Source organism: Oncorhynchus masou, chromosome 15, assembly GCF_036934945.1.
Source record: "Oncorhynchus masou masou isolate Uvic2021 chromosome 15, UVic_Omas_1.1, whole genome shotgun sequence".
Lineage (NCBI taxonomy): Eukaryota > Metazoa > Chordata > Actinopteri > Salmoniformes > Salmonidae > Oncorhynchus > Oncorhynchus masou.
Genome location: NC_088226.1, coordinates 32,353,234 through 32,380,645, shown reverse-complemented (window position 1 = coordinate 32,380,645; position 27,412 = coordinate 32,353,234). Strand labels below are relative to the sequence as shown.

The 27,412-nt window shown below is 43.1% G+C and overlaps 1 protein-coding gene across 1 annotated transcript in view; it reads right to left on the bottom strand.

The window, feature by feature from the left end:
* LOC135556152 (protein Niban 1-like) overlaps positions 1-27,412 on the bottom strand; it is a 48,721-nt gene that overhangs the window by 7,463 nt on the left and 13,846 nt on the right. Inside the window, exons 2-12 of the mRNA XM_064989115.1 lie at positions 24,132-24,262; positions 23,898-24,026; positions 23,595-23,715; positions 18,236-18,400; positions 17,268-17,383; positions 16,676-16,780; positions 16,423-16,585; positions 13,330-13,517; positions 12,925-13,071; positions 8,409-8,519; positions 8,171-8,278 (exon numbers count right to left, since the gene is read on the bottom strand). Of these exons, the coding sequence (XP_064845187.1) occupies positions 8,171-8,278; positions 8,409-8,519; positions 12,925-13,071; positions 13,330-13,517; positions 16,423-16,585; positions 16,676-16,780; positions 17,268-17,383; positions 18,236-18,400; positions 23,595-23,715; positions 23,898-24,026; positions 24,132-24,262 (1,484 nt within the window). The remainder of the gene's footprint in view (positions 1-8,170; positions 8,279-8,408; positions 8,520-12,924; positions 13,072-13,329; positions 13,518-16,422; positions 16,586-16,675; positions 16,781-17,267; positions 17,384-18,235; positions 18,401-23,594; positions 23,716-23,897; positions 24,027-24,131; positions 24,263-27,412) is intronic.

The following is a 27,412-nucleotide window of genomic DNA, read 5'->3' as shown; positions in this document are numbered from 1 at the left end:
GTTACAGGTCTGTGAGAGCCAGAAATCTTGCTTGTTTGTCGGTGACCAAATACTTATTTTCCACCATAATTTGCAAATAAATTAATAAAAAAATCCTACAATGTGATTTTCTGGATTTTTTTTCTCATTTTGTCTGTCATAGTTGAAGTGTACCTATGATGAAAATTACAGGCCTCATCTTTTTAAGTGGGAGAACTTGCACAATTGGTGGCTGACTAAATACTTTTTTGTCCCACTCTAGCTGTTGTTTCTGGGTTAGAAAATATCCTAAAACAAGTTTGTTGTCTAAACATTTGCCTGTCATATTCATCTTTTGATCTGAAATACAAATTCCATGAGTAAACAGCAAGAATTACCAATGTTATCATACTGTTCCAATATTTATGCCACTAACTACACTATACAAGCAGTATTTAGTTAACATAAATCTCACCTTTTATGGTGTTATTTTATGTAATGCTTGTAAGTGTCGTTTTTCTCTTCCCTTCCAGAGATGGAGTCAATTTAGCCGACCAGCTCACAGGAAGGACAGGAAGAGGTGAGCTGTCTGGTTGTTGTTTTGACCTTCTCCTCCAATGGGTTTTGCGCAGGAGGTGAGGAGAGGACGCGAGGAATCAAGGTAATGCAACTGATATTTTCCAAGGGTCCTCACTTGAGATTTTCTAACTTATTCCGCTTACTATGTCCTTTCTTAGTAGGCTTTTTAGTATAAAATTCATGGAATTTCTCAATACTTACTATAGGACAGCATTCATTATTAGTTGTACATAGTTTGCATGAAAATTGATTGAATTGGAACTGACACACCGAAGAATTGTTCTTTTACACGACTGAAGGTGAAATGTGTGTTTACCTGTATTGTGGCTACACATTCACAGACAGCCCTGCCCTCTCTCTCTTTATGGCCATGTCTGAAGTTCCCCTACTATGTCTAGGCTTTATGAATAGTCCCTGTATCTGTCTGCAGTTGTGCATGCTCTTGCTGTTCTCTTACAGATTACAGGCTACACAAACATTTTTGTATTTTTACACGCACATACATGGACACACACCTCTTTCAATATTTTTGGTAACATTTTTACAACACACACCTGTCATGTTCTTTCCTGCACTTGAATACTCATTAAAGTCTTGTGTTTTCATAGTCAGATGTTTCATTTGTTTATTAATATCTCATTTAGACTTAATCTGCTTGTTTCTTCCCTACACTTTTGCAGATCTAAAACCAGATTAAAGTAAAAACACACTCTCTTTCTAACCTTCATTTTGTCAGACCAGTGAAGATGGTGGTAAACTTTACTATTTGTATTGTCCCTAGGTTACCTAGTGTCCATTGTTATCATACTAACTGTATGTCGTATAACCTTAATTAGAGCTCCTGCTCACCTGATGTACCATGCCAGGTGTGTATAATACTGATGTTAATGGGAGAGGGAAGGGGTTAATGTGTGGTCTTCACTCCCAAATTTTACTTAAATATAACTTCCAAATGAAGAGAGACAATGAGACATAAAATAATCTGGGAATTATTTATTTATTTCATGGACAACGGTGGATGCTTCTTAAAATAACCTTGGTGTTAGGGGGCGGCTCTTAAAAAAAAGCTGTTTCACGCCACGGCATACTGCCATGGGACTTCACCTGCTGGCGATGAGAAGTAGGTGGTCAGCTTCTCCCTCACCTGGAGTGCCTGTCTGGGGGCGTTATTGGTGACATCAGGTAGGTGACCATTTGGCGTGCCCATCTCTAACCGCAGCGGCTCCTGGAATGATCTCCGCAGGTAGTTGTGGAGAACACGTGGCCTTCACGCAGGCATCGACATTTGAGGGGCTGAGACCAAGCACTCTCCAATACATTCTCCACCAGGCCGTCAAGAATCCCAAAGGCGCATTTAACATATAACCTTACCCTGGATAGTTGTTTGTTAAAGATCCTTACAGGCTTTGGCAATGGCAGCTGGCATCCATGAGGTTGGTTCTCAAGAGAAGGCCTCATCGCCGACAAAGAAGTGGGGAACGGGTCCCAGGTCTTCAGCCCTAGAGAGTGATGCAGGTGGTGGAGTCTCCAGGGTTCCATCCTGGCTGAAGGCCCGGAGGGTCCCGCTATCACTTCCCTTGCCGTAAGTACCAACATCAACGCCACGGAAACAGTAGATGGCATCTACAACAGCCAAGAGTACAACTGAATATGTACCTTTGTAGTTGTAGAATTGGGAACCCGAGCACAGTGGATCCTGGATTACTACATGTTTCCCGTCAATGGAGCCAAGACAGTTGGGAAAATTCAACCTCTCCAGGAACTCCAGCGATGGCCCTCCAGTCTTCCTCCTTGGGGACAGGCATGTATTCACCAACCAGACAGTTGGTCTCCATGAATGTGAAATAAAATTCAAAACAATTATCAATATTGTGACGAACTTGAAAGTCCACCCACATATTCTATCTACTCATATACAATACCGGTAAAACGTTTTAGACCCCCTAGTCATTCCTTGTTTAAAAAAATATATTTTCTACATTGTAGAATAATAGTGAATACATTAAAACTGTAAAATAACACATATGGAATCATGTAGTAACCAAAAAAGTGTTAAACAAATTAATATATTTTAGATTCTTCAAATAGCCACCCTTTGCCTTGATGACAGCTTTGCACACTGGTATTTGGTATTCTCTCAATCAGCTTCACCTGGAAGCTTTTCCAACAGTCTTGGAGGAGTTCACACATATGCTGAGCACTTGTTGGCTGCTTTTCCTTCCGTCTGCAGTCCGACTCATCCCAAACCATCTCAATTTGGTTGAGGTCGGGGGATTGTGGAGGCAAGGTCATCTGATGCAGCACTCCATTACTCTAATTCTATGTAAAAGTACACAGCCTGGTCCTGTTGAAAAACAAATGATAGTCCCACTAAGCACAAACCAGATGGGATGGCGTGTATCGTTGCAGAATTCTGTGGTAGCCATGCTGGTTAAGTATGTCTTGAATTCTAAATAAATCACAGACAGTGTCACCAGCAAAGCACCCCCACACCATCACACCTCCTCCTCCATGCTTCACGGTGGGAAAAAACACATGCAGAGATCATCCGTTCACCCATACAGTGTCTCACAAAGACACGGCGGTTGGGACCAAAAATCTACAATTTGGACTACGGACCAAAGGACAAATTTCCACCGGTCTAATGTCCATTGCTCGTGTTTCTTGGCCCAAGCAAGTCTCTTCTTATTATTGGTATCTTTAGTAGTGGTTACTTGCATCATTTTCAACAATGAAGGCATGATTCACACAGTCTCCTCTGAACAGTTGATGTTGAAATATGTCTGTTACTTGAACTCTGTGAAGCATTTATTTTGGCTGCAATCTGAGGGGCAGTTAATTGACCATTTCTGAGGCTGGTAACTCTAATGAACTTATCCTCTGCAGCAGAGGTAACTCTGGGTCTTCCATTCCTTTGGCAGTCCTCATGAGAGCCAATTTCATCACAGCGCTTGATGGTTTTTGTAACTGCACTTGAAGAAACCTTCAAAGTTCTTGAAATGTTCCATATTGACTGACGTTCAAGTCTTAAAGTAATGATGGACTGCTGTTTCTCTTCGCTTATTTGAGCTGTTCTTGCCATAATATGGACTTGGTTTTTTACCAAATAGGGCTATCTTCTGTATACCAACCCTACTTTGTCACAACACAACTGATTGGCCCAAACGCATTAGGGTGGCTACTTTGAAAGAATCTCAAATAAAATATATTTTGATTTAACACTTTTTGGTTACTACATGATTCCATATGTCTTATTTCATACTTCTGATGTCTTCACTATTATTCTACAATGTAGAACATAGTACAAATAAAAAATAAACCTTGAATGAGTAGGTGTGCTCAAACTTTTGATTGGTACTGTATATCTGGACCCCTACAAATCAGCCGGGCTAGACAATCTGGACCCTTTCTTTCTAAAATTATCTGCCGAAATTGTTGCCACCCCTATTACTAGCCTGTTCAACCGCTCTTTCGTGTCGTCTGAGATTCCCAAAGATTGGAAAGCAACTGCGGTCATCCCCCACTTCAAAGGGGGGGGACACTCTTGACCCAAACTGCTACAGACCTATATCTATCCTACCCTGCCTTTCTAAGGTCTTCAAAAGCCAAGTCAACAAACAGATTACCGACCATTTCGAATCTCACCATACCTTCTCTGCTATGCAATCTGGTTTCAGAGCTGGTCATGGGTGCACCTCAGCCACGCTCAAGGTCCTAAACGATATCTTAAACGCCATCGATAAGAAACATTACTGTGCAGCCGTATTCAGTGATCTGGCCAAGGCTTTCGACTCTGTCAATCACCACATCTTCATCGGCAGACTCGACAGCCTTGGTCTCTCAAATGATTGCCTCGACCTGAATCACCAACTATTTCTCTGATAGATTTCAGTGTGTCAAATCGGAGGGTCTGCTGTCCGGACCTCTGGCAGTCTCTATTGGGGTGCCACAGGGTTCAATTCATGGACCGACTCTCTTCTCATCAATGATGTCACTCTTGCTGCTGGTGAGTCTCTGATCCACCTCTACACAGATTACACCATTCTGTATACTTCTGGCCCTTCTTTGGACACTGTGTTAACAATCCTCCAGGCAAGCTTCAATGCAATACAACTCTCCTTCCGTGGCCTCCAATTGCTCTTAAATACAAGTAAAACTAAATGCATGCTCTTCAACCGATCGCTACCCGCTCCTACCCGCTTGTCCAACATCACTACTCTGGACGGCTCTGATTTAGAATACGTGGACAACTACAAATACTTAGGTGTCTGGTTAGACTGTAAACTCTCCTTCCAGACCCATATCAAATATCTCCAGTCCAAAGTTAAATCTAGAATTGGCTTCCTATTTCGCAACAAAGCATCCTTCACTCATGCTGCCAAACATACCGTTGTAAAACTGACCATCCTACCAATCCTCGACTTTGGCGATGTCATTTACAAAATAGCCTCCAATACCCTACTCAACAAATTGGATGCAGTCTATCATAGTGCAATCCGTTTTGTCACCAAAGCCCCATATACTACCCACCATTGCGACCTGTACGCTCTCGTTGGCTGGCCCTCGCTTCATACTTGTCGCCAAACCCACTGGCTCCATGTCATCTACAAGACCCTGCTAGGTAAAGTCCCCCCTTATCTCAGCTCGCTGGTCACCATAGCATCTCCCACCTGTAGCACACGCTCCAGCAGGTATATCTCTCTAGTCACCCCCAAAAACAATTCTTTCTTTGGCTGCCTCTCCTTCCAGTTCTCTGCTGCCAATGACTGGAACGAAATACAAAAATCTCTGAAACTGGAAACACTTATCTCCCTCACTAGCTTTAAGCACCAACTGTCAGAGCAGCTCACAGATTACTGCACCTGTACATAGCCCACATATAATTTAGCCCACTGCAAAATAATATAATTCTTCCACTGCAAATCTACCATTCCAGTGTTTTACTTGCTATATTGTATTTACTTTGCCACCATGGCCTTTTTTTTGCCTTTACCTCCCTTATCTCACCTCATTTGCTCACATCGTATATAGACTTGTTTATACTGTATTATTGACTGTATGTTTCTTTTACTCCATGTGTAACTCTATGTCGTTGTATGTGTCGAACTGCTTTGCTTTATCTTGGCCAGGTCGCAATTGTAAATGAGAACTTGTTCTCAACTTGCCTACCTGGTTAAATAAAGGTAAAATAAAAAATAATAAATAAATATGTATTAATAAGGAGACACAGCACAGGTAGTCAGTTTCGACATTGCTAGTTTGCTTCCTTTACCTAACTGAATCAGGTGTTTTAAACATTTTGACCAGTAGTGTACCTACCTCATTACAGTTTATTATGCTCTACTAATTATATTGTCAATTATATCATCAACCCTCATTAACAATGAATTGTACTGTTTCAAGGCAGTCTATGACTATCAATAAACTGTAGCCCAGGCCAACTCTACTCTTAGAAAAAAAGGTGCTATCTAGAACTTAAAAGGGTTTTCTGGCTGTCCCCATAGGAGAACCCTTTGAGGAACCCTTTTTGGTTCCAGGTACAGTAGTACCCTTTTTGGTTCCAGGTAGAACCCAATTCAGTTCCATGTATAAACTTTTCCCCAGAGGGTTCTACCTGGAACCAGAAAAGGTTATCCTATGGGGAAAGCAGAAGGACACTTTATAGGAACCCCTTTTTCGAAGAGTGTATGTGATTCCAATAAGAATGTCATAAATGACTGTAAATGTCTTGAACAACAAGGGGTCCTAGAGAAGACTAGCCTGCCTTCATCAAGGCAGAAGGCACCCCAACTTTCTTTTCATTTGGTAACATTGCATCATTAAAAAATAATTTTAAACCAAAAGAAGTTAGTCCTAATGAACATTCTGTAAAAGTACATCTGATGTCACATAGGGGCTATTAACTAGACAGCCCTTTAGCTAGCTAGGTTGCACATAAAATATATCTAATATCAATCAATTATGTTATCAAAGACAAAAAAAAAATCACTAGAATTGAGCTTACCGGAGACAAATCGCCAGGCTTTCAACTGGGCCGATGGACTCCCGGTAGTTGGGGTCCATCTGGGCGATCCAGGCTCCAACCATCTGGAGCAGATGATCGAACTGGCTTCGGTCCAGACGAATGTAACTTCAAAATTCATCTCCAAATAGTCGAAGCTCTTGGATGAGATGGTGGAACTTTGCTTTCAGAACTTCAACCATCTCTGGACCCACATAGACCTGCGCTTCCACGGGGCTGGTCCCGGCCCAACAGCGCAATCAAGACCACTTCCTCAACGTTTGTCTCATTGTTGAAAGAGACTACTCTCTGCTGTCTTGGCTATTTGTTATTGCATTTCGCTCCAGAATTAGGCTCTCACAATACATTTTTTGATGTCATCGAATAAATAATATGTATGCTACTTGGCAAATAAATGAATAAAATAGGTAAAGAAATTATGCAATCAAACTGTTTTTATTATGTAACCCCCATTTCTTTTGGACTGTATAGGTGTGCAACAAAAATTCAACATTCACATGTTGCTACTTTCTGTCAAGTCTACGCATACAATTTGATGCATATGTTCGATAAATCGAACGTATGCATGACATCGAACGCACTGCAACTGGCTCTGCAACGAAAGGCTGCATGGCAAACGCAGCGTTTCCATTGGAAATGAATGTACTTCTGGTGTACCAAAACGCAATGACACAGTCGGTGTGTTCGAAGCAGAGGCGGCCCTCTGATGCTTTCCCTCCGCGGAGACTGACCATCAGATGCAGGCACCGTCACTCCAGTAAAATAACGAAAGCAAATGATATACTTCCATTTATGATCACGCAACTGTGTCTCACAACTAATACAACAAACTATGATCTATTACCAGTGTGATCGTATACCTGAAGTTTAAATATATTTTTTGAAATGGTCTGAGAAGAACAACATTGCCAGGGCAATTCAAGCTTAGCCAATATGCAGTCATAATGTATTGGGACTATGGCCTACTGCACAAACCTCATTGCTACAGAACTGTTTTTAATAGTTTTTAACCAATTCTGAGCGGTAGATCCCGGCCCGAGTGATCTTGGCTCAGAAAGGTTTGGTGACCACTGCCTTAAGGGGGTTGACGTGAGTTATTACACTATTGATCACCTTTTTTTTAACCACTTTATAATCAACGCAGAATGTAATCATAATAATGTAATTATTAAATTATGTGAAAAACTATTACATTACGCATTGAGCATATTTATTACATTATTGGCAATCTATTACATTATAAACATTTATTACATTATAAATGCAAACTTTACTACATTAGGCGGCAGGGTAGCCTAGTGGTTAGAGCATTGGACTAGTAACCGAAAGGTTGCAAGTTCAAATCCCCGAGCTGACAAGGTACAAAATCTGTCGTTCTGCCCCTGAACAGGCAGTTAATCCACTGTTCCTAGGCCGTCATTGAAAATAAGAATTTGTTCTTAACTGACTTGCCTAGTAAAATAAAGGTAAAATTTAAAAAATAAATTAAAATTAACTGTTATTACATAATTGGCAGTTTTTATATTGTAAGTTGCTACAAGGTGGGGGCCAGGTTATGTGTATTTGTTCTAGTGTTCGGTTAAAGGGTAAAGTGTGTGTTTATTGACTCACTGTTTTGTAAGTGGGGGCCAGGGTCTTCTTGATGTGAGGGAGAGTGATCCCCACCAAGGCCTCACGAAAGATCCTTTTCCTCACCGTACTGCTGTCATAGTCATATTGCTGCAACACAGAGTTTAATCAGCATATAAACATTCATTTTGATCAGTGCTTCTCTCAGTGAATTCCTCTGTATGCCTGTGAAGTAACTGTACTTTATACACAGATGTGTAATAATGAATAAGCAGCGTACCTTGAGGACCCTGTGCCTGGACTTCTCCATGGCAGAGCACGCGTTGCCTGGGTTGTCCTCTATGTCCTTGTAGAGCAGCAGATGAAATGTGTACGCTGCATTCTCCACCAGCTGAACACAGGACATGGAGGAATTAACCGGGAGCTCGTCAATCAATGACACACTGTGCATACAGTACTAGTCAAAAGTTTGGACCCATCTACTCAGTTTTTCTTTATTTTTACATTGTATAACGTAGTGAAAACATAAAAACTATGAAATTATCCAATTTTATTCGTCACATTTAATAAATTAAAAAAAACATTTAAAATTTAACTAGGCAAGTCAGTTAAGAACAAATTCTTACATACAATGACGGCCTAGGAACAGTGGGTTACCTGCCTTGTTCAGGGGTAGAACGACAGAGTTTTACCTTGTCAGTTCTGGGATTTGATCAAGCAACCTTTCGGTTACTGGCCCAACACTCTAAACACTTGGCTACCTGCCACCCCTCAGTGCTGAATAAATGCGCCAAATACAACAGGTGTCGACCTTACAGTGAAACGCTTACTTACGAGCCCCTAACCAACAATGCAGTGAAAAAAAATATGGACAAGAATAAGAAATAAAAGTAACAGGTAAATAAAGAGCAGCAGTAAAATAACAATAGTGAGACTATATACAGGGGGGGTACTGGTACAGAATCAAAATGTGCGAGGGCACCGGTTAGTTGAGGTAATATGTACGTACAGAACCTACACTGCCAATGCTTACATTGGAGGAACTCAATGCCTTCGATGAGAGACTTGGCCGGGACAGCCACTTAAAAAAAAAATGTTTACATACACTTAGGTTGGAGTCATTAAAACACGTTTTTCAACATCTCCACAAATGTCTTGTTATCTTCTTCATTGTTCGGTGTCGCTTCCACGGGACAGTTGAGCTAATGTAGGCTAATACGATTAGCATGAGGTTGTAAGAAACAAGAACATTTCCCAGGACATAGACATAACTGATGTTGGCAGAAAGCTTACATTCGTGTTAATCTAACTACACTATCCAATTTACAGTAGCTATTACAGTGAAAGAATACCATGCTATTGTTTGAGGAGAGTGCATAATTCTGAACATGAAAAGTTATTAATAAACATATTAGGCACATTTGAGAAGTCTTGATAAAGCATTTTAACAGAAATGCAATGGTTCATTGGACCAGTCTAAAACTTTGCACGTACACTGCTGCCATCTAGTGGACAAAACTAAATTGCACCTGGGCTGGAATAATACATTATGGCATTTCCCTTGCATTTCAAAGATGATACAACATTTTTTAAAGAATAGTTGGTATTTTCTTTGTATTATCTTTTACCAGATCTATTATTTCTATATTCTCCTACATTCCTTTCACATTTCCACAAAGTTCAAAGTGTTTCCTTTCAAATGGTACCAGAAATACGCATATCCTTGCTTCAGGCCCTGAGCTACAGGCAGTTTAAATTGGGTATGTCATTTTAGGTGAAAATTTGAAAAGAAAACTATAGTTTTGGCAAGTTGCAAGTTGGTTTGGACATCTACTTTGTGCATGACACAAATACTTTCTCCAACAATTGTTTACAGACAGATTATTTCACTTATTATTCAATGTATTTCAATTCCAGTGGGTCAAAATTTCACATACACTAAGTTGGCTGTGCCTTTAAACAGCTTGGAAAATTCCCGAAAATGATGTCTTGCTTTAGAAGCTTCTGATTGGCTAATTTACATAATGTGAGTCATTTGGAGGTGTACCTGTGAATGTATTTCAAGGCCTACCTTCAAATTCAGTGCCTCTTTGCTTAACATCATGCGAACATCAAAAGAAATCAGCCAAGACCTCCACAAGTCTGGTTCAACCTTGGGAGCAATTTCCAAACACCTGAAGGTACCACGTTCATCTGTACAAACAATAGTACGCAATCATAAGCAGCTTGGGACCACGCAGCTGTCATACCGCTCAGGAAGGAGATGCATTCTGTCTCGTAGAGATGAACGTACTTTGGTGAGAAAAGTGCAAATCAATCCCAGAACAACAGCAAGAGACCTTGTGAAGATGCTGGAGGAAAAAGGTACTAAAGTATCTATATCCACAGTAAAACAAGTCCTATATAGACATAACCTGAAAGGCTGCTCAGCAAGGAAGAAGCTACTGCTCCAAAACCGCCATAAAAAAGCCAGACTACAGTTTGCAACTGCACATGGGGACAAATATTGTACTTTTTGGAGAAATGTACTCTGGTCTGATGAAACAAAAATAGAACTGTTTGGTCATAACGACCATCGTTGTGTCTGGAAGAAAAAGGGGGAGACTTGCAAGCCGAAGAACACCATCCCAACCATGAAGCACGGGGTGGCAGCATCCTGTTGTGGGGGTGCTTTGCTGCAGGAGGGACTGGTGCACTTCACAAAATAGATGGCTTCATGACGAAGGAAAATTATATAGATATATTGAAGCAACATCTCAAGACATCAAATTAAAGCTTGGTCACAAATGGGTCTTCCAAATGGACAACGACCCCAAGCATACTTCCAAAGTTGTGGCAAAATGGCTTAAGGACAACAAAGTCAAGGTATTGGAGTGGCCATCACAAAGCCCTGACCTCAATTCCATAGATAATTTGTGGGCAGAACTGAAAAAGTGTGTGTGAGCAAGGAGTCCTACAAACCTGACTTGGTTACACCAGCTCTGTCAGGAAGAATGGGCCAAAATTCATCCAATTTATTGTGGGAAGCTTATGGAAGGCAATCCGAAACGTTCCACTGGGAATGTGATGAAAGAAATAAAAGCTGAAATAAATCAGTCTCTCTACAATTACTCTGACGTTTCACATTCTTAAAATAAAGTGGTGATCCTAACTGACCTAAAACAGGGAATATTTACTGGGATTAAATGTCAGGAATTGTGAAAAACTGAGTTTAAATGTATTTGGCTAAGGTGTAGGTAAACTTTCGACTTCAACTGTAGGTAGAATTATTAAAGCGAATAATGCAGAGATGATAACAACAGAGAGTAGCAGTGGTGTAAAAGTGGGTGGGGCAATGCAAATAGACTGGGTAGCCATTTGATTAGATGTTCAGGAGTCTTATGGCTTGAGGCTAGAAGCTGTTTAGTAGCCTCTTGGACCTCGACCGGTACCGCTTGCCATGCGGTAGCAGAGGGAACAGTCTATGACTAGGGTGGCTGGAGTCTTTGCCAATTTTTAGGGCCTTCCTCTGACACCACCTGGTATAGAGGTCCTGGATGGCAGGAAGCTTAGCCCCAGTGATGTACTGGGCCGTTCGCACTACCCTCTGTAGTGCCTTGCGGTCGGAGGCAGAGCAGTTGCCATACCAGGCAGTGATGCAGCCAGTCAGCATGCTCTCGATGGTGCAGCTGTAGAACCTTTTGAGGTTCTGAGGACCCATGCCAAATCTTTTCAGTCTCCTTAGGGGGAATATGTTTTGTCGTGCCCTCTTTACGACTGTCTTGGTGCGCTTGGACCATGTTAGCTTGTTGGTGATGTGGACACCAAGGAACTCGTAGCTCTCAACATGCTCCACTGCAGCCGCGTCGATAAGAATGGGGGCACATTCTGGGGATGGGGGCACAGGTTACCTTAGTGTTCTTGGGCACAGCGCATGCTCGCAGTTGGTCAGTGCATGCTCGCAGTACACGTCCTGGTAATTCGCCTGGTCCTGCGGCCCTGTGAATGTTGACCTGTTTAAAGGTCTTACTCACATCGGCTGCGGAGAGCGTGATCGCAGTCTTCCGGGAACAGCTGGTGCTCTCATGCATGTTTCAGTGTTATTTGCCTTGAAGTGAACATAGAATCAGTTTAGCTCGTCTGGTAGACTCATGTCACTGGGCAGCTCCCGGCTATGCTTCCCTTTGTAGTCTGTAATGGTTTGCAAACCCTGCCACATCCGACGAGCGTCAGAGACGGTCCAGTACCATTCGATCTTAGTCCTATATTGACGTATTGCCTGCTTGATGGTTCGTCGGAGGGCATAGCAGGATTTCTTATAATCTTCCGGGTTAGAGTCCTGCTCCTTGAAAGTGGCAGCTCTAGCCTTTAGCTCAGTGCGGATGTTGCCTGTAATCCATGGCTTCTGGTTGGGGTATGTATGTACCTCATGAAGCTGGTTGAGAGAATGTTAAGAGTGTGCAAATCTGTCATCAAGGCAAAGGGTGGCTACTTTGAAGAATCTCTCAAATATAAAATATATTTTGATTTGTTTAACACTTTTTTTTGGTAACTACATGATTCCATATGTGTTTATTTCATATTTCACAGTTTTGATGTCTTCACTATTATTCTACAATGCAGAAAATAGTAAAAATGTATAACAACCCTTGAATTAGTTGGTGTGTCCAAACCTTTGACTGGTTCTGTAGCTATTATTTTTCATCACCATCAACAGGTCAACACTGTCTGTCGGATTCACAACAACTGAGACTGTCTGATGAGTATTAAAGTGTGGGAAATCTTAGTTAGTCATTTAGTGTGTGTGTAATGTTTACCTGCTGTAGGTCTATCTGGGTGCTGTGGACCAGGCTGCTGATGTTGGAGAACCCAAAGCGTTCCTGCAGGTCGTGCAGCTGGTCGTGGAGAGAGTTGATCCTCTGGTAACAACTCAACAGATTGGGCCTACTCAGTTTAGCTAGGGCCTGGAGAGAGGCAGAGATGAAGAGGGGGGATGAGAGGAAGGAGAGAGAGGGTGATGAAAAAGGAAGCAACAGAAAGGGAGGTCGGGTGATGGAGTTTGATAAAAAGGGAATAGATGAGAAAGAGGAAAAAGGGGTGAGGGAGAGAGGGAAAAGGTGTGAAGAAAGACCAAGCGGGATCAACAAAGTGGGGGTCAATAGTTTGAGTAAATGATAGCTCACACGACTGTTTATGAGAAGACGAGGAGAGGAAGTTTGCACCTGCTTGAGTTCATTGGTAACCCCGCCCTCCTGGAAGTCCTGACACAGTTGGTCCATCTGGCTGTCACTCAGGAGCCGTGCTTCCTGGAACCCTGAGCTGATTGGTCCCATCAGCTCCTCCAGTACGGAGGCCAGGTAGGGCTGCACGCTCTCCGAACAGAACTTCTCTGCTGACTCCAATACACTAGCTACAATAGGACAGATACATTCATTAGCTGCTCTGATAAACTGACTACAGGAGGACAGATACATTCATTAGCTGCTCTGATAAACCTGCTACAGGAGGACAGATACATTCATTAGCTGCTCTGATAAACCTGCTACAGGAGGACAGATACATTCATTAGCTGCTCTGATAAACTGACTACAGGAGGACAGATACATTCATTAGCTGCTCTGATAAACCTGCTACAGGAGGACAGATACATTCATTAGCTGCTCTGATAAACTGACTACAGGAGGACAGATACATTCATTAGCTGCTCTGATAAACCTGCTACAGGAGGACAGATACATTCATTAGCTGCTCTGATAAACTGACTACAGGAGGACAGATACATTCATTAGCTGCTCTGATAAACCTGCTACAGGAGGACAGATACATTCGTAGATTCATGCATCAGACCACAAGCTAGGGCTTGGTCAATAGAACAAGATACAGTACTGTACATTGAATCATAGTTTATGCTCTCTCTTGATTTAATCTATAGTGCTCCTGTTCCATTAATGCAATAAAAACAGCATTTAATCAATATAAAACAAGTTATCTATCTTAAGTGCTGCTGACTAAAATGGATAATTGTAACTCATTGAACGGAGGGTATTGGGCTTGTGTGTAAACTGCCTGGGCACGAATATTGTATAAAGTCTAGTGTACAGTCATCAAATCTGCTGGGTGGTATTTACTGTCCCCCACAGAGACATTCACTCTCCCAGGGAGTTAGCTAGGTATCAGTGTCAACAACACTGAACAGAACAAAAGAACAATGTACACCAACGCCCAATACCACACCCTGACCTAAGCCCTGCTGGATCTCCAACAGGTCTACCCAGCCCCCTAAAATCAGACACACACAATCTCACACGTACGCAAACGCAAGCACACAGTCTTGTATAACTAACCTTTGCACGGACACACAATTCAGTCCCATTCAAAATCCTATTTTCCCTAACCCCTAACCTTAATCCGAAAACCTAACGTTAACCCTAAACCTAACCCTAGCTCCTAATCCTAAAACTAACCCTAGCTCCTATCCCTAACCCTAAACCTAATGCTAACCCTAACACTAATTCTAACCTTGACCTTATACCCTCTAGAAATAGCATTTGACCTTGTGGGGACTAACAAAATGTCCACAGTTAGTCCAATTTTGTGTTTCCCACAAGTATAGTGTCATGACGTTGGCGTGGGGGGGTAGGTTTATGACAGTCATAAATACCTCTTTCCCCTTTTTTCCGCTCTCTACCCTACTGATGTTACATTTGCAAAACCATTGGTGAACATAGAGATTCTGGGAACATCAGAAGGTGGGGGGAAATGAACTATATTCTGGTAATCCGACCAATGGAACATATGCGGTGATACTTAATGAATATGATGTCAGTTCAGTTGTCATCTGAGACATTCTCATCAATGATAAGATGACAAACTCTACAGTGGAAAGTCTACTCAGAGTTATCAGATTCACATGGAATTGTTGTTCAATTTAAGTGTTTGAATATGAAATTATTTGTGATGGGATAAAATGTGATTTTAGCTTCTAAAATGTGAGATTTGGGTTTTCATAAGATAGGGCTCTGCTCAATCAGAGGCCCGCCCCTGTGAAGGGACATGGGTTATAAAACCTTTCAAACACGCCCTCCTCTCCCTTCCTATATAAGCCCTCGACGACAATATAACCTCCTGTTCCGAGGACGTGAGGACGACGGTCCTATGTCAGAATGGTTCTGATAATAACTACAGAACGAAGCCAAAATCAGCGTGAGCTTTGGTTGCGAATGGTATGAACTTTGAACTCTTATTCACTACAGAATTGATACCTCCTAGCCGTTGAGTTAGCACCAGCAGATGCAAACGAGGGTTAGGAAGGAACAGACAGAGTATTCCATCTATCACCCAACGACGTTACTACAACGTATCCAATTGACAACCAGAGACATTCTTCAAAGGACTTGGTTGGGCAACACGGCCTTCCATCTACCACTAACCTACCGAAGCGCAGCTCAGAATAAATATTTATTGCATTTTCCTTTTCCAAATGGGCGGTCATTTAGAATACATAAGATACTATATTTACGATAGCACAGCTTCTTCCCTTTGTTCCTCAGTCTTCCCGCTCTTTCACTCAAACTCAGCCCCTTTTCTTTTGTGTAACAAGCTGTCATATCTGTTCCGCACGCTTGGGACGTTTTCCTTTATGACGTAATTTGTAATCAAGGTATGATGTCATTATGTGTAATTCTGTGTGATTAGTTAGGTATTTAGTAAATAAATAATTAAACCCAATTTTGTATTGCTGATTCAACTTGTGAGCCAGGGTTCGTGCAGTTAACCAAGAATGTACAACTTTCAGATGAGACTGAATTAAGATGACGATTAATATTGACTGCTATTGAGGTGAAATATTACTAGGTCTGTAAGAGTTTATTCAGAAGATAACAGCTTTATAAATATTATTTTGTGGTGCCCGACTCTCTAGTTATTTACATTTACATTTACAGGTAATATTAACTATGGAGAAATTATTTGATAGAATAGCATGTCATATCACTTAATCCGGCATAGCCAAAGACACGACAATAGTTATATACACACACACACACACACACACACACACACACACACACACACACACACAAATACATGCAGTTAACCTGCCATGTTCACGCTCATATGGATCTATTCATGTAAAACAGCATCATGTGACAAATTACAAGTAACGGGTTGCATTTGTACAGCCTGTTTGTCTTGTAGTGACTGAGAGCTGCATAGCCCTAACTCTCTTGCTAATTTCTAAATTAACCACTAACCGTATACAAGTATAGTATGGGGGCAGATTTTGGATTGATTCTCTCTCAAGGGTTAGTCGGTACCTCGTAGTTTTCCCTCCAGGTAGGTTCTGGAGTTGAGGATCTGGTCCATATCAGAGCGTATCAGCACCTCCTGCTGGTGAGCTGCCTTCCTACACTCCTCCTTCAGAGCAGACATACCCTCAAATAGACACTCCTGCACCAGGATATAGGCTGCTTCTACGGTCTGTGGTGCAGAATAGAGAGGGGTTAGGGTTTAAGGAAACAAACACACGCATCATTATCATCATACTTTAGTATTGGTAGCGTGACTCACAGCGAACCACACTCTCTTCCTCTCTGTCTTCCTGGCTTTTAGATGAGGCAGCATGTCCTTCTCCAAAGAGGGCAACAGCTCCTCCATAACCAGGTTGGCCAGTACCTGTACACACACAAACACAAACATACAATGTATTTGTACAAATCTTACAAACCATGCATATCAAACATCCAAATCATATGACAACGTGCAGATTGATTTACCCCAGAAAAACATGCAGGTGAGTAATACTGCAAACACATGGTGAAACTACAGAGCAAAACTCTCTGGGAGCAACATCTCTACACTTGGCGTTGAAAACATTGATGAGAGAGGTGTGAGAACAGACACACACACACAAATAAGTGAATGCGGAGGTGTGCGAGTGCAGTAGGACAGTGGCGGCCTCCTTGCAGTAATAGGGGTTGTTTCCTGCACCTCTAACTTAACTTCCTGGTATCACAAATGCTCCGTGACCACACAATTGCCCAATTATACTGCCATCAACTAACAGGGGATGGGGGGGGGGGTAGAGAGAGAAAGAGTGTCAAGGGAATCAGTATCTGCTGATGTGAGTGTTTTAAGCATAGAAGCAGACCCAGTAACCTACCCTGACGTCACTGCCAATCAGCATTTTCCAGGAGTCATAGCTGCCCTTCTCCTGTCTGTAGAGGTGGACTGCTTTGAGGAAGGCCTGCACTTCAACTGTCTTCTTCTTTAGGAAGTCTGAGAGAAGGAGAGAGAGAGTGAGGTAGAGAGAGAGAAAGTGTGAGGTAGAGAGAGAGAGAGAGAGATAAAGGTAGGTAGAGAGAGAGAGAGAGAGATAAAGGTAGGTAGAGAGAGAGAGAGAGAGAGAGAGAGATATAGGTAGAGAGAGAGAGAGAGAGAGAGAGGAGAGAGAGACAGAGAGAGGTAGAGAGAGAGAGGTAGAGAAAGAGAGAGAGAGGTAGAGAGAGAGAGAGAAAGAGAGAGAGAAAGAGAGGGAGAGAGAGAGAAAGGTAGAGAGAGAGAGAAAGGTAGAGAGAGAGAGAGAGAGAGAGAGAGAAGGGTAGAGAGAGAGAGAGAGAGAGAGAAGGGTAGAGAGAGAGAGAGAGAGAGAAGGGGAGAGAGAGAGAGAGAGAGAAGGGGAGAGAGAGAGAGAGAGAGAGAGAGAAGGGTAGAGAGAGAGAGAAAGGTAGAGAGAGAGAGAAAAGATAGAGAGAAGTCAAGAGTGGGAAGAAATGTGTGATGCTTCTCTGTCTTAACAAGGAAGTCAGAACTGGGCTGTGTTCCAATTGCCTACTTGTCTCCACAAAGTGTGCAATAACAAAACATGTTGAAAACATGGGCTAGAGGGAGTTTCCACTATGTCCCATACACACAAGAGAGGGGGGTAAGTGACTGCACACTTCAGAGTGAATGGTGGAGAATTGGAGCACAGCCCTGGCCTTAGTTCTGACTGGGCCTTGTGTTTGCTCTCCTCCCTCAGGAGACCCTACATGAAAATGTTATTAAAAGTTATGCCTATGCATCTTTGCTTCAGTGCTGGTGTGGCGAAACTGCTACCATGGTAACCGATCGTTCTGGCTGGTTAGTTACCTTGGTTCTGGTGGCGGATGCAGTCGGAGAGGATGGAGAGGAATTCAGCTTGGCGAGCATCCTGTCGGAAGCAGAAGTAGTAATCCCTACGGTACGGAAGCCTGAGGTACACAGGGAACTGTCCAGGCATGCCGATTATAGGAGGTGCAAACTTTTCATTCTCATCTGCAATGGAAACACACACATCATCATGTTGGTCATACCACATTGGCTATTACTATTACACACATGATGCTGGGCCACACATACACCCACCCAGACACACACGCACACCAGCCTGCCTGGTTTTTCTAGAGGAGCACACTGGCTATTGCAAAGGACAAAACATTTGATGATCAAGTATCTATTTGAAGGTAGTATTCATCTCTCATGAGAAAACATATGATCAAGTGTGATAAAACAACAGCCATGATCTGCATTTATGACCGTCTGTAATAGGAAAGGTAATGCTGCTTCTCCCAGAGTAGCAAGGACTAAAAAAAAAACGAACACCCACTCACTGTGCTCTCTACACATCTAAAAGCAGTTGAGGTGGGAGTTGGGAACAACAAAGTATTTGACTGAAATTTGGCAACTTTCAAAATAAGTGTTCAGAATGGCAACAAAAACTAAATGAAAGAATCTGCCAACACAGAGAGACAGCATGTATCAGTGCTCAGTGGATGGAATGGTATTATCAGTCCGGATATAAAAACTGGTTTCCCTACGCTTCTGTGTCCCTGTAGGCAGGATTGAACAGGTTTTAGGCCAGAATGTTTGTTTCCAGGGTATTTGCATTGACATTTCACTAGACAAGTAGGAAACCAAGCAAACCCTACATAGAGACTGTCTGCGAGAAGGGATTATCATTGTGAGTGCGCAATGTTGTGTAGCAACAGATAGGGCGTGTAACTTAAGCCATACACATTCACACTCACACACCTACTCATTCAAGGGTTTTTCTTTATTTTGACTATTTTCTACATTGTAGTGAATAGTGAAGACATCAAAACTATAAAATAACACATATGGAATGTTGTAACCAAAAAAGTGTTAAACAAATCCAAATATATTTTACATTTGAGATTCTTCAAAGTAGCCACCCTTTGCCTTGATGACAGCTTTGCACACTCTTGGCATTCTCTCAACCAACTTCATGAGGTAGTCACCTGGAATGCATTTCAATTAACAGGTGTGCCTTGTTAAAAGTTAATTTGTGGAATTTCTTTCCTTCTTAATGCGTTTGAGCCAATCAGTTGTGTGATGACAAGATAGGGTTGGTATACAGAAAATGTCCCTATTTGGTAAGATACCAAGTCCATATTATGGCAAGAACAGCTCAAATAAGCAAAGAGAAATGACAGTCCATCATTACTTTATAACATGATGGTCAGTCAATATTGAAAATGTCAAGAACTTTGAAAGTTTCTTCAAGTGAAGTCGCAAAAACCATCAAGCACTATGATGAAACTGGCTCTCATGAGGACTGCCACAGGAAAGGAAGAACCAGAGTTACCTCTGCTGCAGAGGATAAATTCATTAGAGTTACCAGCCTCAGAAATCGTCAATAAACTGCACCTCAGATTGCAGCCCAAATAAATGCTTCAGAGTTCAAGTAACAGACGCATCTCAACATCAAGTGTTCAAGGGAGACTTTATGAATCAGGCCTTCATTGTTGAAATTGATGCAAAGAAACCACTACTAAAGGACACCAATAATAAGAAGAGACTTGCTTAGGCCAAGAAACAAGCGCAATGGACATTTGACAAGTGGAAATCGATCCTTTGGTCTGACATTTGAGATTTTTGGTTCCAACCGCTGTGTCTTTGTGAGACACAGAGAAGGTGAACGGATGATCTCTGCATGTGTGGTTCCCACCGTGAAGAATGGAGGAGAAGGTGTTATGGTGCTTTGCTGGTGACACTGTCAGTGATTTATTTTGAAATCAAGGCACACTTAACCAGGATGGCTACCACAGCATTCTGCAGCGATACGCCATCCCATCTAGTTTGTGCGTATTGGGACTATCATTTGTTTCTCAACAGGACAATAACTCAAAACACACCTCCAGGCTGTGTAAGGGCTATTTGACAAAGAAGGAGAGTGATGGAGTGCTGCATCGGAGGATGGTACAGACGGAGATGGCAGCGTCGCGACTAGGAAGCGTGCACACCATGCGTGCACACCACGTACCACTCCCGAGTATTTTACTCGTCCTTACTAGGACATTACTAAGTGATCCAAAGCTTTGAACAGTAGTGTATGTCAGAGCAGCATTGGACTAAGATACAGTGGCATAGTATAGAGTACAGTAAAGTGGCCAGTGATTCCCAATTTATGTCTTTAGGCAGTAGCCTCTGATGTGCTGGAGATGGCTGTTTAATAAGTCAGTGGTGTAGTATTGAATACAGTACAGTATATACAGTTGAAGTCGGAAGTTTACATACACTTCGGTTGCAGTCATTAAAACTCGTTTTTCAACTACTCCACAAATGTCTTGAATTGAAGTGGGTCTAGGGTGGCAGGTAAGGTGGATGTGAAATGATCCTTGACTAGTCTCTCAAAGCACTTCTTGATGACAGAGGTGTATGCCTTTGCTTTCTTAGGTACAGGGACAATGGTGGCCTCTTGAAGCATGTGGGGACAACAGACTGGGATAGGGAGATATTGAATATATCTGTGAACACACCAGCCAGCTGGTCTGCGCATGCTCTGAGGACGCAGCTAGGGATACAATCTGAGCCGGCAGCCCTGCGAGGGTTAACACACGTAAATGTCTTACTCGCGTCAGCCACGGAGAAGGAGAGCCCACAGTCCTTGATAGCGGGCCCTGTCGGTGGCACTGTATTTTACTAAAGCGAGCGAAGAAGGTGTTCACTGAGACTCAACTTTGTCCTTATACCGACGTTTAGCCTGCTTGATTGCTTTGCGGAGGGAATACACTGTTTGAATTCTTCCATATTCCTAGTCTTCTTGTCCTGGTTAAATGTCCTACAACATGTCCTATGCACTTCCTGATAAACTCATTCATCATATCGGTATATGTGTCAATATTCTTTTCTGAAGCTACTCTGAACATATCCCAGTCCGCGTGAACAAAACAATCTTGAAGCTCGGATTCCGATTGGTCAGACCAGGGTTGAATAGTCCATACCACGGGTGCTTTCTGTATGAGTTTCTGCCTATAAGCGGGGGAGAAGCAAGATTGAATCGTGGTCCGATTTGCCGAATGTTGGGTGGGCCTTATATACATTCTGGAAGGTAGTATAGCAATGGTCGAGGGTTTTAGCAGCACGAGTACAACAATCAATATGTTGATAGAATTTAGGTAGCCTTGTTCTCAAATTTGCTTTGTTAAAATCCCCATGTACAATAAATTCAGCCTCAGGATATGTAGTTTCTAGTTTACATAATGTCCAGTGAAGTTCGTTGAGGGCCGTCGTGGTATCCGCTTGGGGGGGGGGGGGGGGTATATAGACCGCTGTGGCTATTATTGACGAAAATTATCTTGTGAGATAGTAAGGTGGGCAGGTAGCCTAGTGGTTAGAGCATTGAACTAGTAACTGAAAGGTACAAATCTGCTGTTCTGCCCCTGAACAAGGCATTTAACCTACTGTTCTTAGGCCGTCATTGAAAATAAGAATTTGTTCTTAACTTGCTTGTCTAGTTAAATAAAAGGTAAAATATATTTTTTAAATGATTGTGAGATATTCTAGGTCGGGTGAACAGAAGGACTTGAGTTCCTGTGTGTTATCACAGTTACACCATAAGTCATTAATCATAAAACATATACCTCCACCCTTCTGCTTCCCGGAGAGATATTTGTTCCTGTCGGCGCGATGTACTGAGAATCCAACTGGGTTTACAGAGTAAGACAGTATATCTCTAGAGAGCCATGTTTTTGTGAAGCACAGTATGTTACAATCCCTGGTGTCTCTATGAAAAGCAACTCTCGCCTTGAGCTCATCAATTTTATTATGCAGAGATTGGACATTAGCAAGTAAAATACTCGAGAGTGGTGGGTGGTGAGCATGCTTCCTAAGTCAGACCAGAAGACCGCCTCAAGTACCTCGTCTCCGCCTGTGTTGTTTTGGGTCAGCCTCTGGAATAAGTTCAATTGCTCTGGGGAGAGCAAACAAAGGATCCGCTCCAGGGAAGTTGTAATCCTGGAAGTTCTGATGAGTGACAGCCGCTCTAATATCCAATAGTTCTTCCCGGCTGTATGGAATAACACAAAACAATTCCTGAGCTAATAACGTTTAAAAAAAGAGTACGTAAACAAACAAAATACTGCAGAGTTGCTTTAAGAGCTAGTCACAATGCTGCCTTCTCCATCTGCGCCATCATTCGATGCAAGTCATCTGATGCAGCACTCCCTCACTCTCCTTTGTCAAATAGCCCTTACACAGCCTGGAGGTGTGTTTTGAGTTATTGTCCTATTGAAAAACAAATAACAGTCCCAATAAGCACAAACTAGATGGGATGGCGTATCGCTGCAGAATGCTGTGGTAGCCGTGCTCGTCAAGTGTGCCTTGAATTCCAAATAAATCACCTACAGTGTCACCAGCAAAGCACCCCAACACCATAACACCTACTCCTCCATGCTTCGTGGTGGGAACCACACATGCGGAGATCATCCGTTCACTTACTCTGCGTCTCTCAAAGACACAGCGATTGGAACCAGAAATCTCTATTTTCTACTCATCTGACCAAAGGACAAGATTTCCACCGGTCAAATGTCCATTGCTCTGGTTTCTTGGCCCAAGCAAGTCTCTTCTTCTTATTGGTGTCCTTTAGTAGTGGGTTCTTTGTATCAATTTCAACAATAAAGGCCTGATTCTCCTCTGAACAGTTGATGTTGAGATGTGTCTGTTACTTGAACTCTGTGAAGCATTTATTTGGGCTGCAATCGGAGGTGCAGTTTATTGACGATTTCTGAGGCTGGTAACTCCAATGAATTTATCCTCTGCAGCAGAGGTAACTCTGGTTCTTCCTTTCCTGTGGCGGTCCTCATGATAGCCAGTTTCATCATAGTTCTTGATGGTTTTTGAAACTGCACTTGAAGAAACTTTCAAAGTTCTTGACATTTTCAATATTGACTGACCTTCATGTCATAAAGTAATGATGGACTGTTTTTTTGCTAACTTGAGCCATTCTTGCCATAATATGGACTTGGTATTTTACACCAAATAGGGACATTTTCTGTATACCAACCCTACCTTGTCACAACACAAATAAATGGCTCAAACGCCTTAAAAAGGAAAGAAATTACACAAATTAACTATTAACAAGGCACACCTGTTAATTGAAATGCATTCCAGGTGACTACCTCATGAAGCTGGTTGAGAAAATGGACATCCTATTACATGATGTACTCACTGTTGGTTTCAGAAACAGGGAAGCATTTGTCCACCATGGCCATGTATTTCTCCTCTGTGGTGAGCACTGTGCCCCCTGTTGGCAGCAGCTTGTGGCGCGGGGGCACACCCTTCACAAAGGTCTGGAAGAAAGGAGTCACTGCACGAGGTCTATTTCCATTTATCTGTTATTTATTTAGCTCAAATACTGTATATATTTTTCTTATGCTGCTTATTCATTCAGCTATTCAGACAAAATGTCTCCCCAATGACTATGTCCTCCTTATGGCTGTTAAAAAGCGTGTCATAAGAGTGTCCTGCTCACCTCAAAGCTGTTGTGGCACTCCAGACAGTAGTTGCCACGCACCACCACGTACCTCTCTTCCCACTTCCTGGTTGCTTCAAAATGAAGGACTTGTTCCTCATACAGCACCTCCCCCGCCTCCGGAGGACCCTGGATCAACACAGAGAGTATGTCATGATACCATGTCCTCAGCAGTAATCAATGGAGAGATCCATTGAACACACACACACACACACACACACACACACACCTTACCCTCTGTTTGAGGAGCTGTTTTATTTTCTCGTTTGGCTGCTCCAGTTCATCCTGGACTTGGGAGAAGAAGACCACAGAGTACTGTTTCCTGTAGTGGGGACCGAACTCTTTCAACTCTGCCTCTGCACAACCTACAAACAAAATCACCCAAACATACAGTAAATAGCATTATACACTAAATATACAAAACATTAAGTACACCTGCTCGTTCTATGACATAGACTGACCAAGCGTATCCACGTGAAAGCTATGGTCCCTTATTGATGTCACTTGTTAAATACACTTCAATCAGTTTAGATGAAGGGGAGGAGACAGATTAATAGAGGATTTTTAAGCCTTGAGAAAATTGAGACATGGATTGTGTATGTGAGCCATTCAGAGGGTATTGAGGGGGACAAATGTAAGAGCCTTTGAACAGGGTAAGGAAGTAGGTGCTAGGTGGACCGGTTTGTGTCAAGAACTGCAACGCTACTGGGGTTTTCATGCTCAACAGTTTCCCACGTGAATCAAGAATGGTCCACCACCCAAAGGACATCCAGCCAACTTGACACAATTGTGGGAAGCATTGGAGAAACATGGGCCAGCATCCCTGTGAAACACTTTCGACACCCTGTAGAGTCCATGCCCCGACGAATTGAGGCTGTTCTGAGGGCAAAAGGGGAATGTAACTCAATATTAGGAAGGTGTTCCTAATGTCTTGTACACTCAGTGTACAGTATGTAGTAGCAGATGTAATAGTAATACAATATAGTGACTAGTAGAAGAATTGGTAATGGCAATGATAATTCATAGTAACCGTGTTAAGAATAGTACTGTAATTGAGCGGAAAAAGGGGAAGGTCTAAAGGGGCCACTTCGTGAGGTTTACTTCAAATGAATCAATATATATATAGAGATTTTTTAAGTTGACATATTAGATTTTATTGTTTAAAAAAACTTCTGAAAGAGATTAGATAGTGAAAAACACCAATCATGACATGGGGTTATTCAATGACAGACACGTAATTTGGTTCAAATCTATCACTTCTTTTTGCACAACACTACAGTATATACCCGCCTCACTTTTACAGAAACAAGTAGTACTGCTCTGTTTATCAACATCAACGTTAGTGCATTCATCTTAAGATAGCTAGGTGAGACAACCACATATCAGTCAAATATGCAGGATATGAACATTCCATTCCAGCTAAAACAAAAAATGGATATATAGCAATTAGCAAAGAAATCTAATATCTATCAGTAAAACATCTGAGAACAGTAACATTTTACACACACATAAGTAAAATAAATAATTTCTGGTATACAAATTCCCCTGGCTACGGAAGTGGATAATCCTACCATTCCTCTTGGGGCGAGAGCCATGACCCAACCTGTAATGCTATTGCTTCCATTTCATTCAAGATTCTTGTTTGTGTCTGCGTGCGTATGGATGCATTAGTGTGTGAATGAAAGGATTGTTTGTATCAAACAAATGATAAGCTTACTACCTAGATTTAATAACCTTACAACCTGATATACCTGGATGTCCCGGACCTACCTTGGCCAACCTGTTTGAGGTGTGCAAGGCTGTTTTTCTCAGGTGTGTGTGTGTGGTGTGTCTCTCTACGTGTGTGTGGGGCACCCTTGTCCAGGTGTGTATAATGTTGGTGTTGGGGCAGCCTGCACTGTAAACATTTTTTTAGTTGTTTCAGCTAATTATTATTACTAAGTAACTGGTTTCACAGCCTTTTCTAGTTTACTCAACTTTTCAGAGGTTGCACCTATTGGCAGTGTCACACCCTGACCTTAGAGAGCCGTTTTATTTCTCTATTTGGTTAGGTCAGGGTGTGATGTGGGGTGGGCATACTATGTTTTGTATTTCGGTGTGTTTGGCCGAGTGTGGAGGCAGCCATCTATCGTTGTCTCTGATTGGGAATCATACTTAGGCAGCCTATTTTGCCACCTTAGTTGTGGGTAGTTGTCTTTGTTCGTGGCCTGTATAGCCCTTGTAAGCTTCACATTAGTTTTTGTTGTTTCTTGTTTTGTTGGCGACATTTATAATAAAGTAAAATGTATGCTCAGCACGCTGCACCTTGGTCCAGTCATTTCCCTGATGAAGTTCGTGACAGAACTACCCACCACAAATGGACCAAGCGGCATGGCCGGGAGGAGCAGCTATATTCCAGCTCCCCGCATTGGCCGGGCTAGAGTGGGCATCCAGCCAAAACGGATGGCGCCGGCTCAGGGCATCTGGCTTCCAGTACGTCTCTACGGCCCAGGATATCCTGCGCCGGCTCTGCGCACTGTGTCTCCGGTGCGCCTGCACAGCCCAGTGCGCCCTGTGCTAGTGCCCCGCATTTGCCGGGTGAAAGTAACCATCCAGTTGTGCCAGCTCTACGCTTGAGATCTCCAGTGCGCCTCCACGGTCCAGTGTATCCGGTTCCTACCAGGCTTCCAGTGCATCTCCAAAGTCTGGTGAGACCTGTTCCGATTCCATGTACCAGGCCTCCAGTAGGTCTCCCCAGCCTGGTGAGCCCTGTGGCAGCTCCACGCACCAGGCATCCTGTAATTCTTCTCAGTCCAGTATGTCCTGTGCCTCCTCTCCACACTGGCCCTGAGGTGCGTGTCATCAGCCCGGTGCCACCGGTACCGGTCCCACGCATCAAGCCTCCAGTGCATCTCCACAGTCCAGAGCTTCCAGATGACAGTTCCCAGTCCGGAACCTCCGGCGACTGGCCACAGTCCGGAACCTCCGGCGACTGGCCACAGTCCGGAACCTCCGGCGACGGGCCACAGTCCGGAACCTCCGGCGACGGGCCACAGTCCGGAACCTCCGGCGACTGGCCACAGTCCGGAACCTCCGGCGACTGGCCACAGTCCGGAACCTCCGGCGACGGGCCACAGTCCGGAACCTCCGGCGACGGGCCACAGTCCGGAACCTCCGGCGACGGGCCACAGTCCGGAACCTCCGGCGACGGGCCACAGTCCGGAACCTCCGGCGACGGGCCACAGTCCGGAACCTCCGGCGACGGGCCACAGTCCGGAGCCTCCGGCGACGGGCCACAGTCCGGGGCCTGCAACGAGGGTCCCCAGTCCGGGGCCTGCAACGAGGGTCCCAACCATCTATGCAGCACTCTACCAATCAAACCTTTATGGTAAAGAGTGGCCAGATGGAAGCCACTCCCCAGTAAAAGGCACATGACAGCCCGCTTGGAGTTGCCAAAAGGCACCTAAAGACTCTCAGACCCTGAGAAACAAGATTCTCTGGTCTGATGAAACCAACATTGAACTCTATGGCCTGAA